The sequence below is a fragment of the Dermochelys coriacea genome, chromosome 4 (assembly GCF_009764565.3).
Source record: "Dermochelys coriacea isolate rDerCor1 chromosome 4, rDerCor1.pri.v4, whole genome shotgun sequence".
Classification (NCBI taxonomy): Eukaryota; Metazoa; Chordata; order Testudines; family Dermochelyidae; genus Dermochelys; species Dermochelys coriacea.
In genome coordinates this window covers 120756801-120775990 of record NC_050071.1, presented here as the reverse complement: position 1 = coordinate 120775990, position 19190 = coordinate 120756801, and the positions used below count along the sequence as shown (strand labels likewise).

At 40.2% G+C, this 19190-nt stretch overlaps 1 protein-coding gene and 1 long non-coding RNA gene across 2 annotated transcripts; both read right to left on the bottom strand.

The window, feature by feature from the left end:
- Window positions 1-4271: 4271 nt before the first annotated feature.
- LOC122459942 lies at window positions 4272-8680 on the bottom strand. Its single transcript, XR_006280930.1, has 3 exons — window positions 8567-8680; window positions 7325-7434; window positions 4272-5499 (listed from the first exon to the last, which is right to left on the bottom strand). It is a non-coding gene; the product is annotated as an uncharacterized LOC122459942 (long non-coding RNA).
- Window positions 8681-12859: 4179 nt separating this feature from the next.
- On the bottom strand, window positions 12860-18917 carry LOC119854874 (S100 calcium binding protein P). Its single transcript, XM_038400055.2, has 2 exons — window positions 18563-18917; window positions 12860-13175 (listed from the first exon to the last, which is right to left on the bottom strand). Exons 1-2 carry the CDS (start codon window positions 18698-18700, stop codon window positions 13026-13028), a joined length of 288 nt encoding a protein of 95 aa, XP_038255983.1. The 5' UTR covers window positions 18701-18917; the 3' UTR covers window positions 12860-13025.
- Between the last annotated feature and the right edge of the window lie 273 nt (window positions 18918-19190).

Genomic DNA, 19190 nt, shown 5'->3' with positions numbered 1-19190 from the left:
TACAACACAGAATACAAAGTGTACAGTGCTCACTTTATATTTATTTTTACTACAAATATTTGCACTTAAAATAAAAGAAATAGCATTTTTCAGTGCACTTAATACAAATGCTGTAGTGCAATCTCTTTATCATGAAAGTTGAACTGACAAATGTAGAATTATGTACAAAAAAATAACTGCATTCAAAAATAAAACAATATAAAAATTTAGAGCCTACCAGTCCACTCAGTCCTTATTTCTTGTTCAGCCAATCGCTCAGACAAACAAGTTTGTTTACATTTATAGGAGATAATGCTGCCCGCTTCTTGTTTACAATGTCACCTGAAAGTGAGAACAGGCATTCTCATGGCACTGTTGTAACCGGCGTTGCAAGATATTTACGTGCCCGAAGCACAAAAGAGACTCATATGTTCCTTCATGCTTCAGAGGACATGCATCCATGCTGATGATGGGTTCTGCTTGTTAATGATTCAAAGCAGTGCGGACCGATGCATGTTCATTTTCATCATCTGAGTCAGATGCCAACAGCAGAAGGTTGATTTTCCTTTTTGGTGGTTCGGGTTCTTTTAAGACTTCCGAAAGCATGCTCCACACTCCGTCCCTCTCAGATTTTGGAAGGCACTTCAGATTCTTAAACCTTGGGTCAAGTGTTATAGCTATCTTTAGAAATCTCACATTGGTACCTTATATGCGTTTTGTCAAATCTGCAGTGAAAGTGTTCTTAAAACGAACAATATGTGCTGGGTCATCATCCGAGACTACCATAATGTGAAATATATGGCAGAATGAGGGTAAACACAGACCAGGAGACATACAATTCTCCCCCAAATAATTCAGTCACAAATTTAATTAATGCATTTTTTTTTAACGAGCATCATCAGCACGGAAGCATATCCTCTGAAATGGTGGCCAAAGCATGAAGAGGCATATGAATCTTTAGCATATCTGGCATGTAAATACCTTGCAATGCTGGTTACAAAAGCGCCATGCGAATGTCTGTTCTCACTTTCAGGTGACATTGTAAACAAGAAGCAGGCAGCATTATCTCCTGCAAAGGTAAACAAACTTGTTTGTCTTAGCAACTGGCTGAACAAGAAGTAGGACTGAGTGGACTCGTAGGCTCTAAAGTTTTACATTGTTTTGTTTTTGAGTGCAGTTATGTAACAAAAAAAAAATCTACATTTGTAAGTTGCGCTTTCATGATAAAGAGATTGCACTATAGTACTTCTGAAGTGAACTGAAATTTCTTTTGTTTATCATTTTTATAGTGCATATATTTGTAATAAAAATAATATAAAATAAGTACTGCACACTTTGTATTCTGTGTTGTAACTGAAACCAAGATATTTGAAAATGTAGAAAAAATCCAAAATTTAATTAATTTCAATTGGTATTCTATTGTTTAGAATTAACAGGGAGATTAAAACTGTGATCTTGATTAATTTTTTAATTACAATTAATTTTTTAAGTTAATCACGTGAGTTAGCTGTGATTAATTGACAGCCCTACATATTTTGTTAATTAAATATGGAGCAATATTAGAAGTAATTCTGAAACTTACAAAGTTGTAAATGGACAAATGAAAGTAATTGAGTCAAGATGTTTAGTACAATGTAATTGTGGGTAGTTACAAGGCCTGAATATTTGTATACTTATTGTTTGCAAATGTTCCAAGGCCTTTGATCACTGCACAGAGAGAGAGAGAGAACGCTAAGAAGTAACACTCATGTTGTGATGCCATTTTAAAGCAAGGTATATCACTGTGCTTAAACATTCCTTTCCAAAGTGAAACATTGCTGAAGATAGAATACAGTTGTGATCTACATTGATCGGGGAGAAATAGTTCACAGTAGCAGATGTATTTCTTTTTGTTCTTGAAAAATAAATACAATACTTAAGTCTACCATCAGGAAAATATACTGAAGCCAGTGGGGACTGGTTACATCATTTTGATCACATCATTGTGACTGAGGTCTTGTCTTCACAAGGAAAAAAGGCGTGTTTTAATACATGCTAATACCCTAGCGCAGACAAGCCAAGTTGTAGTTTTAACATAGCATAGGGCTTACCTCAACCAGCTGACCTACGTCTTCACTGCCAAAAAGGGATTTATTGGTTTTGTTTTGCAGTGAGATGATCAATGTGATATCTATCTTGTTAAAATGCTAGTGGAGATAAGAACAAATGGGTATAAACTGGCCACCAGGAAGTTTAGACTTGAAATTAGACAAAGGTTTCTAACCATCAGAGGAGTGAAGTTTTGGAATAGTCTTCCAAGGGAAGCAGTGGGGGCAAAGGATCTATCTGGCTTTAAGATTCTACTCAATAAGTTTATGGAGGAGATGGTATGATGAGATAATGTGATTTTGGTAATTAATTGATCTTTAAATATTCAGGGTAAATAAGCCTAATCTCCTGAGATGGCATATTAGATGGATGGGATCTGAGTTACCCAGGAAAGAATTTTCTGTAGTATCTGGCTGGTGAATCTTGCCCATATGCTCAGGGTTTAGTTGATCGCCATATTTGGGGTCGGGAAGGAATTTTCCTCCAGGGCAGATTGGAAGAGGCCCTGGAGGTTTTTTGCCTTCCTCTGTAGCATGGGGCATGGTCACTTGAGGGAGGATTCTCTGCTCCTTGAAGTCTTTAAACCACGATTTGAGGGCTTCAATAGCTCAGACATAGGTGAAGTTTTTCGTAGGAGTGGGTGGGTGAGATTCTGTGGCCTGCGTTGTGCAGGAGGTCGGACTAGATGATCAGAATGGTCCCTTCTGACCTTAGTATCTATGAACCTATAAGGGACTGTAGTTTTATTGCAAGGTAATTACATGAGGTTATTCACACATGGTGGGCATAGACCTGAACATGCCTAGTTACCTCATGGTAAACACTACAGGAGTCTTGTCTCCACTAGGATTTTCTCCACAGCAGGATAACTAATATGATAACTAAAAAATAATTTTTTAAAGCAGTGAGCACAAAGGCCTAGGGGTGACCGACCAGCTAACCTGTTAAAATACAAATTGGCTTGTCTACATGAGGGATTTAGTACTTATTGGAAACACAACTTTTTTTCTAGTGAAGATAAGGCTTGCATCAAATCAGAATGGTACATTTAAATAGGTGTAAGTTATGATACAAGGTAGAAAGCAATGGAGAATCAAGCCCAAAATCTGTGTTTTCCTGCAGAGAATGAGATGTGCTCCAAACAAAGTTGCTCTTGTATATAAAACCTTGTTTTTTGTGATTTCTGATCTTGAAAAGAAGAATAGTTACAGGGGACTTAGATGAAGTATTTAAGATCAATTTTTTGTACACTATAATGTTAGAACAAAGGGACACTTCTTAAAATTAATGGCAGATTTAAAGCAAACAGAAGGAAATAATTTACACAGCATGTAATTAATTTGAAGAGTTTACTGCAATAGGAGGTAAAAGTAGTTGGATTATTTTAAAAGCCTAGATAATTTTATGAACATCATCATCTATATTTACATGCTAAAATAAGGGTAATCAAATCTAATGTGTCAGGAAATAAACTGATCACTTTGGGGTCACGCAGGAACTTTTTAGCCCTACTCAACATTGTACAATTGTTTTTCAGCTTCTTTGAAAGCATCACGTCCTGGCCACTGTGGGAAGCAGGATACCAGATTTGATACTGTGACAGACATAAATCGTGTTGCTTAATGCACTACCAAGGGTGTTCGAATACTACAGTGATGAGTGTGATATATAAATATATATAATAGAACAGATAGTCTGTCTGGCCCAATATAACAAATCCTATGTTCCTAATCAAGTATTAAGGGAAACAACAAAAGAAAGAATGCACATAAGGTCTTCATGAGAATGAGTACATTGAGGCTCCCATTTGTAATATGCTGCCTCTCAAAATAGCAGGTTCCCCTGTAGACAGACCCTGAAATTCAAATGTGGAATACTCAGAAAACAAAATCATAACAGTTACTAAGGCTGCACCTATACTACAACATTTATAGCGGCAATGATGTAGCTGTGCCGCAGTAGAGCTTGTGGTGGAGATGGTCTAAGTGGATGGGAGAGAGCTGTCCCGTTGGCTTTATAACTCCTGCCTCCATGAGAGGTGGTAGCTATGTCAGCCAACATAGCACTGTCTACACTGGTGCTTAGGTTGGTATAACTTACATCACTCAAAGGTGTGGATTATTCACACCCCTGAGCAACGTAAGTTTACCAAAGTAACCTGTAGTGTAGACAAGGTCACAGATACATACACAATAGGAGGGGAATTCTGCCTATGTTTATAGTTTGTGGAATAGAAGAGAAGAACTGATGTGACCAATACAGGGCCCCAGGAAACTTTTGATAGAAACATAACATTCTGTTGGGCAGAAACATGCCTCATATGTGGGTATAGTGATAGTGAAGGGTGTGGGGCAGAAAGTCATGCATGAAGAAATCCAACTAAAGCATCTTCCCCACAGAAGGGGCTAGGGAAGCCCTGTTGTGGAGGAGAGATTAAATCCACAAGTGAAACTGGCAAAGGATTGTGTGCGGGCTGCAAATGCGAGTCACAGAAGCCCCAGAGTTATCTAGGAAAAAGCAACCACCACATCCATCATTGTAAAATGATCACTAGACAGACATTTAAACGTGAGGTGCATGAATTAGCTCTTTAAAGTCTGAGGTCTCAGAAATAGCTCTCTCTCATTTTGGTTTTATTAACATTATGCTATTAAGAAATGGGTTGCTGGGGGTTAGATCTTCACCCAGCAGGATTATACTTCTGTGGACAGTGTCCCAAAGAAGAAAATAACCTGGTTTATCTTGTGTTTTTATTGCAGACCTCCTGGATTTACAGCAGCAATCAAACCTTAAACAGAGCTTTGTTTTGTTTGACTGAGCCACGCAGCAAAATGGCCCACTAAAAAAGTAATTGGGCATAGCCCAAGCCTGGCTCACAAACTGGAAACAAACATGCTTATGCTCAGCTGCTAACGTGTTCATTGTCTCTGGACTTTGAGCTTGAACAGCACAGCACTACAATGCTCATTGCACAGAGAGGGTGCTCCACTGCAACTGACTACCAATTACCAGAAAAGGGGCCAAAACAGGAGTTTTCTGCTTCAGTTATAGGGGGCTGATCTTCCACTTCCCTTCTTGGGGACAGGAGAAAACTGTATTCACAAAACAAACTAGGTCCGCAGTCTCAGGTCCCCTTAGCCTAAAACAGAAAGGAAAGGGAAGGAGAAAATAGGTGAAGGGAGACAAAGAGAAAAGAATTGGGTGAGAAAAAGAAAAGGAAGCAAAACTAAAAACATAAGGCCAAATTCAGGTGGGGTGTCCGTGGCTGCAGCTCCCTTATTCCAGGTCTGATTTTGGCCCATAAGTAACTAAATTTGCCTTATCTTCTCCTTTGAAGTAATTTTCTTCTGTATCTTCAGCCTGAAGAAATTAAATGTCCCTGAAGAGTCCGCTTGTGATCTCTCCTCCTCTTTAGAGAGCTTGTGCTGTTTCCTGGCAATACAATGCAGAGATGCAGCTCTGAGACTCACTCTGTGAAGAGCCCACTCGGGAATAGCAGGGCCTTACAGGGATATTACTTAATTCCTGCTAAAGCAGAAGATATGACCTCCCATAACTGGGATTTGGAAGTGATGCCATGCTCAAGGTGTGGCTTCACTTCCAGCCCTGATTTCTTACTCTCTCAGCCAGTAAAGGCCAAGTGTGTTTGGGAAGCAAAGGCAGCACTTGGCCACTGTCTTGGGGCAAAGGGAAGGGAGGAATTTATTTCCTCACTCAAGACTGCCTAGACCTAAATGTGACACAGAAGAACAGTGCAGGGCACTTAGAATGATATAGAATCAGTGTCTTTAGCGTATAACATTTTCTGTCACCTTTGTGACTCAGCATTTTGCATATTAATTATTTACAGTGACAAAAGTGAAATATTAATGAGTCTGTGGGGAACTAAGGTAGATCAGGGTCAACCCTGTTAACAAGGGATAATTGAGAAGTGCAATAGTGACACCTCCTTGCTGATTAAGGCATCAATAGACTCAAACAGTGGGTCTCAAACTTTTTTTTAACTGGTGATCCCTTTCACATAGCATATTTAACACCATTATAAATGCTGGAGGCAAGCGGGGTTTGGGGTGGAAGTTGATAGCTCGCAACCTCCCATGTAATAACCTCATGACCCCCCGAAAATCCCAACCCCCAGGTTGAGAATCCCTGCTCTAAAAGCATTTTCATCTGATCCAATTTAGTCAGGACGGTAGCTACATGTAGGTCACAGTAGGGGCTCTGAAATGAGGAACAATAGCAGGACCTTAACAGTTGCAATAAGGATCCAGGTGATTCTCTGAGAATTAAAGGAACAAGAAGGAAAGTTACCTTTTGTTACTGAAATGCTTCCAAAAGTCATATCTATCAAAAAGTGTGTAAGGTATGACCCCAGATTTAAACTATCTGTAAAATGAAGTCACTTTGAACAGCAAGGCTGAAACTATGCTGGCAGCACTGCAAAAGCAACCTGGAGGTTATCAAGTGCTTGGCTCTCCTGATGTTCACAGTGGCCCTTACTGTGGTACTTCTGAAGAGGAATGTTGTAGTCGTCTTGCGCTTCTGCCCAGGTGGATACCTAGTTATTTCTCTGCCTCCCTTTAGAACCAGAGATATTTTGCTCTTTGTGTGTGCACCAGTCAGTTGCTGCCTCAATTAACAATGCAGAGACCCCACTTCAGACTGTCTTAAAATGAGAGAAAATGTTACTGGCAATTGCACCCAAATAAAAGTTATAAAATAATGAAAAAACCCCCACACCTTTAGGGATGCTATGGAAAGGGTCACTAGACAGACATTAAGCTTATTTGCAGGCTATTCAATTATGTAGGCCTACAGCATATTGTTAGCTAGTCTCGTCTTTGAAGCTTGTCAGAGAGCTGTATGACATCCACAGAGAAATGAGGCTCCTAGAGAACAAGGGCTGGGTACTTCTCAGACTTCAGACACTGGTTGCTAGCACAGCTCCAGCCCCTAATGGAGGAGTGACCTCAGGTTTTTCAGATTGGTGGAGGAGGAGCTGAGTTGAGTGGAAAAGGAAAATAGATGGTATAAGTCTAGGAAGGCAAGTGGAAATTCAGCCTGAAAGAGGATATTAAATATTCTCCATAAATATTTTTTATCATTTTGCTTACAATAGTCCCTTGGAAGCACTGAAGCTGAAATCCTTACCAAAGACATTTTACTCTATTGGGTAAAACTTGTTTGTTAGTTTAGTCTTGCTGGAAATCTAACAACTTATTTTGTTTAGAAAACAGGGCAACCAAATAAAACCCACCATAGCTATAATTACTAGGTCTTGCAACACAGGCTTATGAAGAAGTTCAGTTGGTCATATCTGAGACGTACCAACCTTGACAATATCCCACTGAAGGTTTAAAACATCTACTGCAGCAGATAAGCAATAAAGTGAAATTAAATTATTAGTATAATTAACTTCACTTCTAGTTGTAATCTCTTTCAAAAGAGCAGACAAGTAGTGAAATAAGCAGAAACATTTGGTTCATTGTCTAAAATAAAGTCCATAATCTATTTTTCTTGACAAAACTATAGCTAAATAATGTCAAAAGAAAAGGAGTACTTGTGGCACCTTAGAGACTAAAATTTATTAGAGCATAAGCTTTCGTGAGCTGTAGCTCACGAAAGCTTATGCTCTAATAAATTTGTTAGTCTCTAAGGTGCCACAAGTACTCCTTTTCTTTTTGCGAATACAGACTAACACGGCTGCTACTCTGAAATAAATAATGTCAGTTCTTCATTTTAGTGTTTTCCTACAACCGGACCCCTTCAAAAAAGAAGGAGTGGGAAGAAGGGCAAATCTTCAGAAGAAATAAGAGCCAGCCTAATCCCAGAACCAAACCCAATTTAAACATTTTATAAGGCATTGCAGGGTAAGTATATCCCACCACAGGGCATCAATAGGGCAGCCCTCCAGTGATGGGCTGCACGAGTCAATAGAGTAGCCCTCCAGTGCCAGACTACACAACCAAGCAGTCAGAGTCAATATGGCAGGGCAGGCAGCCCTCATCATCACAAGACCCACAGCCCAGCAATAAACTTGGGCCTTGCCACCAGAAGGGAGCAGGTGGCCACCCAATAGTGGGGTTGACTGCCATGGGTAGGGGCACCCAGGCCCTCCCTACTCCACAAGGTCCCTGTCAGTGGCAAGTAGTTCCACCATTGGGTCACCAGGGAACCCCCCCCAAAACACACTGACTCTATATTCCCAGGTTTCATAGTAGCAGCCATGTTAGTCTGTATTCACAAAAAGAAAAGGAGTACTTGTGGCACCTTAGAGACTAACAAATTTATTAGAGCATAAGCTTTCATGCTCTAATAAATTTGTTAGTCTCTAAGGTGCCACAAGTACTCCTTTTCTTTTTTCTATATTCCCAGTACCACAACCGGATCAATGTCTGGCTCCCCTGGCTACTTCCTATCACGTCTCCATGCTCTGTACTCTGCAGGTCCTCCATCTCCTTGGGAGTACTCAGAGGGCAAGACTTCCAGTAATTCCTACCCCTCGTGGGCATCAGTGGACAGCTGGGTACTCTACAGGGTCTTGGTATGGCTGGGGCTCCAGCAGCTTCTGCACAGAGACCTACAACACACATGCATGTTCCTCTCCACTCAGCCCAGACTGAGCTGGGCTTCCCTCTTTTATAATCTGCCTCCCATTGGAGCATGCCCAGTAAGGGCGAGGGGTGTGGTTAACCCCTAAAGGGCCAGTGTGGAGTAAGTACACCCATCCCCCTCTACCTGATGAAAGTGATGTTCTGCTCCCTATTTGTGCAGCTACTTCACATATTCCCTGGTAGTGTCCTAGCAGGTTTGGTAATCTATGCTTAACACTCTGCTGCTCTGGCTATCACAGTCTCTGGTGCTTCCTCTGGGCAGGAAGCACAGAATGCATTCTGGGATAACTGTGGATCCAAGTTGGGAGCTGATAGTACTGGGGAAGGCTCAGGGGTCAGGTGTATGGCGGGAGGTTAAAGTAACTTCATTGGAAACATTTTGGGGGTAAGAAGTACCTTGGGAAGGTAATTATATGGGGATGTGAGAATAGTATGTTAATTTTTCTTTATTCTTGGATCATTTACTTTTTGGGCTCACTGAATGATGAGCCATGAGTTGAATTTTCCATACTAAATTGAACAGAATATTCTGCACTGGGTTGCAGTTTTGCCCTATTACTCCTCCTTTCCCTGGTGTTGAGCATTCACATTTCCCAGTGACATGAGGCAGCTTTGTTGACTCTTCCCATATTACAGTGCAATGCCACAATGCTGAAAACACTTGTGTTTGTGTTTGATTTTACTACTGTGAGTAACCCCATTGAAATAATTGGATTACTCATGGTAATAAAGCTAAGTACATGCATAAGTCTTTGCAGGATGGGGACCCATGTCAGAATAAACAGTGTGCAGTAATACTTAATTCATTTCAAAGCACATTTGAAGTGGCATGTAAAGGGATAGTTTGGATACTCTGCCATGGCTGTGAAAATATTGCAGCTTATCACAAGTCTGACCTAGTAGATAGAGCACTAGTCTGGGACCTAGGAGACCTGGCTTCTATTCCCAACTCTGCCACTAGCCTGCTGGATGATGTTAGACAAGTCACTTTATCTGTCTGTACCTCATTTTCCCCAGCAGTAAAATGGGGATAATGATGCTTATCCTCCTTTCTAAAGAAATTTGATATCTACTGATAAATACTTTAAGAACTAGGTATTATTATTTAAACTGTTTTAAATTCTTCCATTTTAAGGCTTTGGAAAAGGTTTATCTTTGTGCTGTTGTGGGCAGGGCTCCTAAGACAAATCTCCTGCTAAGGAGACAAGTGGTTTGTGTGTCAGCAATGTGTCCTGTGAAAGGTGAGTTGAAAATGGATGTCAATGAAGTTTAGAACCACACTACAGCACTCTATGTAGTTGATTAATTGAGGCAGATATTTTAACCTAATGTCTGCCATTGGGCACCTAAATTCGGGCTGCTCCAGTTGGCTCAATAATGACACATTAAATTTTGAGCTTCTTGGATAATAAAAAAGTTCCATTTAGTGCCACTTACTGGTAAAAAGAAATTCATGATAACCATCAAATGCTAGACTAAAACAAGCATAAAATACACTGAAATAAATTCAAGATAAATCAGCTATATTTCAACACTATCTACTAGACTGCTGTAATTAATGTTGATATTAATACATAATTTTGTATGTGTAATTTTGTTTTATCTATACTGGAGTAAGGACAATAGTGTTTTCTGGGTATGTGGATGTGTCAACAGGCTCCCCATGAAAGCAGTATATAGTGTATTAGGAAAGGATACAAGGATTTTATTGTAATAACAAGACGTAAGAACCTGTGGGTAAGTCAACAGGAAGAGACATTTTAGTGTAAAACCTGAAAAGTATGGCTCAGACATCCTAAAAAGTTTGGAGGTGTCTAAGAAGGAGACAGGTCTGGAATCTGTGGATGGGTATGAATTTTGTACATTTTCATAATGCAGCAAAGCTTTCTTTGAGGAAATCAACCCCTTAGTTTAAAGTGGTTAACTGTTAATTCTACTTTAAGTGTGAGATTTGTTTGTTTTGTAGAGCTCTACAATACATGGTGGCGTAACAAATTTATAGCCATGTAGGAACTTAGCAATTATCTCAATGTTGTGCATTATGGTCACTTGCAGCTTCACATTGGTGGAAGGATAAAACTCAGCTCCTCCTGCTCTGAAAGAACAGGACTCTACTACTTGAGCTATGTGAGAATTTTGATTTGTTCTTAGCAGTATAACATACAGTTGAGATGTGATTCCTTCCATTAGATGGCAGTGGAGCTGTGCGCGCTCTCTCCCAGCTCCCCGCCCAATTCATTACAATAGTATTTCATTAGAATATGAGGAGTGATAGAAAAACAGCTTTAATGTATAATGCACTAGGGCATCATTAATGTGCAGCAGCAGAGTCTACGCAGACCACTTCATGTTCAATTTGTTAGTGTGCTTTAGAAATCACACCCCCACCCACCCACCCCCATAGTGAGCATTGCTGCTAGGGTTGCCATCTCAGACGTACAGAAAACCACGCCCCTTGCCTCTCTTCCCCACCTCATGCCAGCAATGGTGCAGGTGGGGGGTCTCTAACTTTCCCCACCTCCAACCGTGCTGCAGGCCCCTGTGTAGCAGGGGAAGAAGACAGCTCCATGTCCTATCAAACCTACAAGCAGCCAGCAGGGAAGATGGCCCCATAACAACAACCCCGCCCCGCCCCAACCCCTTCCTCCTCAAGATGGCGAGAGAATCCAGCTGACGCCGGAGGTTGCTGGGAAGGAGTGGAAAACAGTCAAGTCTTCCATGGGAGGCCTTCCTTTTAAAGGGCCAGGCCCATGGGAAGTCTCTGCTGAGTATTTCTTCCCCTTTCACTCCTAGTGCTGGGTAGCAGGGAGAGAGCAAAAATAAACTGGCTCATCTTCACTGGCAACTGTCCAGGCAGAACAAAATCGGGACAGGATGGTTAAAAATTGGCCAGGTGACAACCCTAATTCCTTCACCATGAAGCCAAGTTCTAAGGTCAGTCTTAAGGGCAAAGTCAGCACTGCTTGAGGGGGAAGACGACGGCGAGGCAAAGAGAAGGATGTCAGACTTACAATGCAGCCAGAAAATAATTTTGTGTACCTACCCCTTTCTGCTCGTTTCCAAAGTTGATGCTTTGAGAGCTGCTATACAAATGAACATATCAAGCATTCAGCTTTTCTTCAGAACTGCTGTGGTTAGCACTGGTGTAATTAGTGCTGAAGTAGGATTTACTCAGGAAAGGTACACACCCAAGGCCAGACAGTTCACCCTGTTAAAGCGCAGGCTTGGACTTGTATGATTTGGTCCTACTTCTGTGTCTGCCACTGACTTCCTTTGTGACCTTGGACCAGAGTTTCACAACAGTACCTGGGTAAGTTTTTAGTTGCACCGTGCAGTCACAGTGATTCTACATACACAGTGCCCTCATATTGTACAGTTCGGAAAATATGGCCCTAATCCCGCTGCACCTTAGTTTCCTCTTGTGTAAAATGGAGATAATATCTCACAGAAGAACTGAGAGGATAAATTCATTTTGTAAAGTGCTTTGGATCCTCAGATGGAAGGACGTTCAAAGTATTATTGTTCACCTGATACTTAGGCCTTGTTCAAAAGAGAGAAGTTACACATGTGCTTTCCCACCCAATTGACTGAATAGCACTTTGGATCCATATACATAAGTGCTTCAATCAATTGTTGGGGAGGCAACAGTCACAGTAATTTAGGTCTGGTCTACCCACAGTTTTTGTACCAATGCTCTTATGCCATTTAGGGGGGTGGTTTTTTGTTTTTGTTTTTTCCATTATTACTAACATATGTATACCATATCATCCCTAGTATGGATACATTTATACTGTCATAAAGATGCCTTATACTGCTATAGCTTATTTCCCTTCCCAAATGGGAATAAGCTATCCTGGTATAAGTACCTTTATATTGATATAACCATGTCCACACTAGGGAGGTTGTACATCCTAGACCTTAACAATACTGATAGTGTTAAAGTGGTACATTGTGTGTGTGCAGATGAGCTCTTATCCTAAAATGTTGTAGGGGTAAGGCCTCAATCAATTGAGGCTCAGGGGATTGTGGCACAATCAGTGCACCTCCAACAGCTGTTATCCTTAGGGGAGCTTTGGGATGAAATTCTCCATTATGAATAAAACCAGAATTTTTAAAATGAAGGGGTGTAAACCACATTTTTTCCAGAGAGAGAGAGCAATAAATATACGTAACGAGAATGCAAAACTAGCATTTTATTTGAAGGAGGAGAAACTTAACATGCAAGACAGGAAAGTAAACAGAGTATGATTAAACAGTATTTCAGTACATGGAGCAAATAAAGCTAGCAAAAACATTAGCATATGGAATACAGCAAAAAACCAGCTTCTTATGAGCTGTTTTACATCATTTAGGTCCTTTCTGCTCAAAATATTTATGACAAGAGCAAGTCATGGCTGCCACAAAGATGACAAATTCATTGAAGTCTACTTCAGAATCTCCATTTTCGTCCAGACCCTTGAAGAGTTTGTCAACAGCTTCCTTATCTTTCACTGACTAAAAGAGAAAAGAAGCAGTCCATAGTGAGACATGCAATTTATTCTGAGGTCCTAAAAGCAGCAGCAAAATTGTAAGTTACTTGAACAATAGAAATGATGTAGTATGGATCCAAACATCTTAGTATGAGGGTCTGTAGGGTTTAGGGGCACCACCTGATCCCCGGTGAAGAAAGTGTTAACCTCAGCTCAGTTTCTTTGTACTTTTCCACAGGTGATTAAGGGACTAAATATAGATTCCTTGCTTGGGAGGCAGAGGGAGTAATATGTAGGGATGGGGGTGAAGAAAAGGGTTCCACCAACTAGATTGTTACAGGGCTGGGCTGAATCTAGAGCAGTGGTTCCCAAACTAGAAGCACTGCTTTTTCAGGGAAAGCCCCTGGCAGGCCCTGCCGCATCTGCAGGTTTAGCCGATCGCAACTCCCAGTGGCTGCGGTTCGCCGTTCTCGGGCAATGGGGGCTGTGGAAAGCAGCGGCCAGCATGTCCCTCGGTCTGTGCCGCTTCCCGCAGCCTGCATTGGTCTGGAGCGGGGAACCGCAGCCAGTGGGAGTTGCAATCGGCTGAACCTGCAGACACGGCAGATAAACAAACCGGCCCCGCCCGCCAGGGGCTTTCCCTGAACAAGCGGTGCCCCTAATTTGGGAACCACTGATCTAGAGTCATCAGATTTCCTGTTATTGTGTTTTGCTTCAGTTAACTTGTTTTGATTTCTGGTTAGGTTCCTTTAGGAAAAAAATCCTGGCTGATTTCCCCAGGGCTTTGTTTCTGCTGAATCATTCCACCAGCTCACAACAGGATATGCAGAACTTTGGAACTCCTGTTATGCTAATGCAGTGCTCTGTAATTTAATCAGGACAGTACTATAACTTGTTGATCTTGATGGAGAATACAGAACAATACTTGGAAGACTATGGGGCCCAAATACTCCTCTCATTGAGGTCAATGCCAAAAGTTCCAGTGGCTTCAATGGAGCAGGTCCGTGGGTTCATAAAAGTTTTGTGTGTGTGTGCGCACACGCACATTTAAAAGGTCTGTGACCCAAATCCTCTCATTAAATGTATACTTATATATATGGAATTAAAAAATAAATGCTGTAGCTATCAACAAATCTATAGGTGCATGAACTGTACCTGCTTTAAAAACATGTTTAATGATCAAACTTGCATAACGCTAAAGATGCTAAACAAGATACTCCAACCCCAGCTAAAATCTTCACACCTGAATTTAAATACATCCTTTCGCAGCCTGCTCTCCCCCCCACCCCGCAAAAAAAAAATCCTTAATAAAATACATGTGTTTGAACTATCCTAGAAGGTCAAAAATAGGCTCCCAAGAGTGGGAGTATTAAAATAAGGCTTCTTCAGTGAGAACACGCTGTGTGTAGTCCCCATATATGAATATTTTGGGATTGTCATCTTGAGTGTTCCAGCTGATCTTAGTGACTTGAACATCTTAGTCACGAGGAGCTGTGCACACACAAGGCAGACTCTGAAGCATTAGTAAAGTTAATTTTGATTTACGGGATGAAAAAACAGTATCCTAGCCATGTCCTTTTGTTTTCAGCCTATCATAATTTAAATTGACCAGCTTGTTTCAAACTGCCCACAACAATTCACCTCTGGCTGAGATTAAACATGACAATTTCCAGGCAAAAATAACTTATTTTGAGAATGTTTTAAAGATTTTTTTGTAAAGGCTTACAACAAGTCTTGAAGCTTGAGTAGAGCTGGGTGAATAATGGAGTTGGAGCCTTTGGTTCGCTGGCCATTTCAAAAAGTCTGAAACTATGTGGTTAGGTTCAAACAAAATTGAAATGTTTTATTTTAATTTTGTCCATTTTAATATGTTTTTGAATTTTTAAAATAAAATTCAAGAAAAAATGTTTAGAAAAACGTTGAAATGAAATTTTTGATTTTGCAGATTTTTTTAAAATTAACCATGGAGCCAAATCAGCACAAATTCATGAAACATTTTGATTTTGCAAAATATGCATTTTTCATTAAAAATAAAAAAGTTTAGTTCTAATCTTGGCGATGATTTGTTCCAATGAACTTAAGAGGATGCAGTTTTTGTAATAAACAGAGGATGGCAATAGAGACCTATAAAATATAATTAACTAAAATAGTGTGGTTTTGTTGAAGCTAGATTTTATACAAATATGAAATTATATAAATATTGATCAGTTTTACTGTGAATTTTAAATACTTAAATTTTAAATACGTAAATTTTAAATACTTCATTGAAATCTGAAGGGTTTGAAGACTCAGAGTTTAATTAGTTCAATAGCCATTATTTTATTTTTCACTGATTTAATGTTATTTTTTTTTAATAAAATGAGGAATTATAACCTGAGAGATGCCAAAAACTCAACCAGAAATTCAGGTTTGTGACTAGTCCTGGCTGAACAATATATGACAAATTTTGTTCCTTTTTCTTTTTTCCAAATTATCCATAAACTGACTTAATGTTAAATTATTCAATGAATTATTTATGGACCCATGTCCATACCCAGGGTCCCTGGCAGGTTGTACTGGGGCAGCTAGCCTGCACTGAAGTCCATGCCACTCATCTTCACTAGTATTATTACCCATGCTAGATTAAAGCTACCATGGATATGCCTACCTGTGCTACAATTACACCTTAATTTGTTGTGTAGATGCACACAATAAAGCAGAGCTCTTGCAAATAGCTGAAGCCCTGAGTGATGACTGAACATCACACATAGATCTTAGTGCTCTAAGAATGTATGCACAGTTATTCGGAAGTTCAGTGTTGGGGGTGCACAAAATGGAAGCCACTTTTTGCACATTTGGCCCTGGGCCGTGGCAATTAATGGAAAAGAGTTTACATTTAGGCAAACAAATGTAACTCCTGTGAGGCATCAGGGTGTGTGAAAGCAGAATTTGGCCCAACAGCTTTATGGAATTTTTAGTGATATAAAAGAAATGGAAATGATCAAGAATGAAAGTTATTATGACTTCAAACCAAGTAAAATTGTTATTGTACAAGTAAAGTGATGTGCAGGAAATAAGGAGAACCAATAATAGAAAGTGAAGTTAAATTTTTGCATTTATACCCTGGGAAGCTAACACACATTATGGGTTGTGATTTGAACATTTGTTAATTTGCAAGAAAGATTTTGTGAATTTTTTAAAATAAATATGTATTTTCTCTTCTAGAGTCTAACTCACTAACCTTTGCGGCTAACTATGAATCTTTCTTTTAAAAAATCCCAAACCAGTAAATCTGGAAGGTGAGTCTGAGTACTGCAATAAGCAAGCCATAGTAAGGATTAAACTCAGCCCAGTTCAGCAAAACGTGCATTAGCCGTCTTTATGCTACAGAGACTCGTGCAAGACTTCAACAATCCCCAAAATGATACAATGACACTCGCCACAGCTACAGGCATGCAGTAGCTTGACCTAATGGGCCAAATTCTTCCCTTACATATGCATGCCTTGCTGTTTTAGCTCAGTGAGAACCAGGTGTCTATTTGTGAAGCTATGATTTACCTTTACTGAATGAAGTTTGATAAAACAAGTCTGGATAATAGTCTAAAAATATATGACTGCAATTAAATGCAAGTCAAGTCACAAATTTTAGAAATGGATTATTGGTGGCTATGGCCAAGTTCAAACATATTATTTGGAGCTTCCTCGAAAATGATAGTACCGATAGTGGAAATGTTTATGTTTTCTGATTGAAAAGTCAAAAGACGTGAAATTTTTGGGAAGGAAATTTTTTTAAAAATTTCCAATGAAGGGGAACTGAAGTGGAATTTTCAGCTGCCAGGCCGGAAGGCTACTGTCAATTTCAAAAAGTTGAAAAAAATGTGGCTAGGTTGGAACAAAAGTCTTCATTTTGAAAGTGAAATTGACAAGAGCCTCTCTGCCCAGCTGCCTGAGAAACAGAGAGCAGGGGCATTCAGCCTTTCTGGCCCTAGGGCGGGAGAGGGTGTGAGGGAGGTGGGGAGACATAGTTTTCCAGCTCTCTGTCTCTCTGGACCCTAGACCAGGGGGGAGGTGGGGAGGCAGGGGGTCTGGGGTCTCTCTCTCTCCAGCTAGTGCTGGGACTGGGAGGCTGATAGCCGGAGGGCAGAGAGCCAGGGACCAGGTGCTCAGCCTCTGCAGCCCTTCTGAAAACCATTTGTCAGACAGGAGCCTTCCAACAGGGAAGCAGGCCAAGCTGTCATTTCGATTTTCCCAATGGGAAATTGAAATTTTTCATCAAAAGTGAAATTTTCCTCACAGGAAATTTCAGTTTTGTGAAAAAGGAGTTCTTAATTGGAAAAATCATTCTGACAAAAATTTTCCAACCACCTCTAATGTTATCATTTTCTCGAAAATATCCTTTGAAACTTAAATGTTTTTAAGAATGTCAACTATCTCATGATACCACATTGCAGAGCATGCAATACTTGTCTACACTGGTATTTTACAGTGCTGCAACTTTCTCGCTCAGGGGTGTGAAACCCCTCCCCGCCGAGCTCTGCAAGTTTCAGTGCTGTAAAGCGCCAGTGTAGACGTGCTACAGAGATAGATGAAAAACATTTAAGAGCACATTCTCATTATTTAACAATGCTGTTATCTGAAACATTTTCTTTAGTTCTTTCCCTTTATTTGTTATTAAGAAGGACACTTCACAGACAGTTCTTCCAAGTTCATGTACTCTGTCCAACTGCTGTTTATATACCATACTTTATATACCATCTGAGTATACATGCTCAGATATCACAGTAAGAACTGGTATAAATGCCCAGACCAGGAGACTCCCCATTTGCTGTCATTATATTCAACTGTTAGCATCACAATCCTTTTTCACAGCAGTTAATTGAGACATCATATGGGATTACAAATTCTGGTGAGGTGTAAACAGCAGGAGCAGATGACTTCTGAAGAAGTAAATATACTGTTTAAATGCCATGGCCCTGAAAACTAGAGAGTGAGGTATAAGAAATACAGAAAACCTGACAATCAGGATTGATTCTGACTACCACATTCAGTTCTGTGATCTGCCTTCACTTTCAAAGCCACATTGTCAGCATGTTTCAGAGTAGCAGCCGTGGTAGTCTGTATTCGCAAAAAAGAAAAGGAGTACTTGTGGCACCTTAGAGACTAACAAATTTATTTGAGCATAAGCTTTCGTGATGAAGTGAGCTGTAGCTCACAAAAGCTTATGCTCAAATAAATTTGTTAGTCTCTAAGGTGCCACAAGTACTCCTTTTCTTTTTTGCGATTGTCAGCATGATGCACAAGAAAAGGTCCCACACAACTTCTCTTAACAGTAATGATTTCTGTAGCCAATTCCCTGCACAAAGCACCAAAAATGTCTCTCTCCATATTGCTTTAAGTCTATTACAGAGAAACTATAGTGAACCATCACTTTACCGAGAGGAAGTTGGGTAGCTCTTTTTCCAGGAGGGTCTTTAGTTCTCCTTTGGTGAGGGTTTGCTTATTGCCTTCAGCCCTGGAATACTTGTCAAAGACATCAATGATCATTCCCATTGCAGTTTCCAGTTCAGACATCTTTGCTGCTGGATTCTGGCTTCCTTCTTTGTGTGAATAGCCTCTGGTCCTCTTTTAGAGAGTAGAGGCTAAATGGATTCTGGGGTGCTTTATATAGCTATCACATCTCATGGTTACATAGGGAGTGGAGCCAGTTAGCAAATATCTACACCTTAAGCACCGCTTTTCATCATCTAGGTGCAGCTTGAAATCAAATTACTTTGTAAAGAAATTCAATTCAAAATTCAAGCTTTATCAGTAGGGCAGATCTGGAACAATGATTTATACATCACCATAAACCAGCCACTCCTTCAAGATTAAGTGTGAATAAAAAGCTTAAATTGAATCTGTAAATGACTAACAGCCCAACCCTTAAAAGAATGTATATTGGCCTGCAATGGTAAAAGAGCAGCAAATGACTTCCCATTCATTGCAATGGATGGCTATAGGGACTCTGAGAGCCGCCATCTTTTTCAAACGACAACCAGCTGAGTTGCAGAGTTCTCATGTG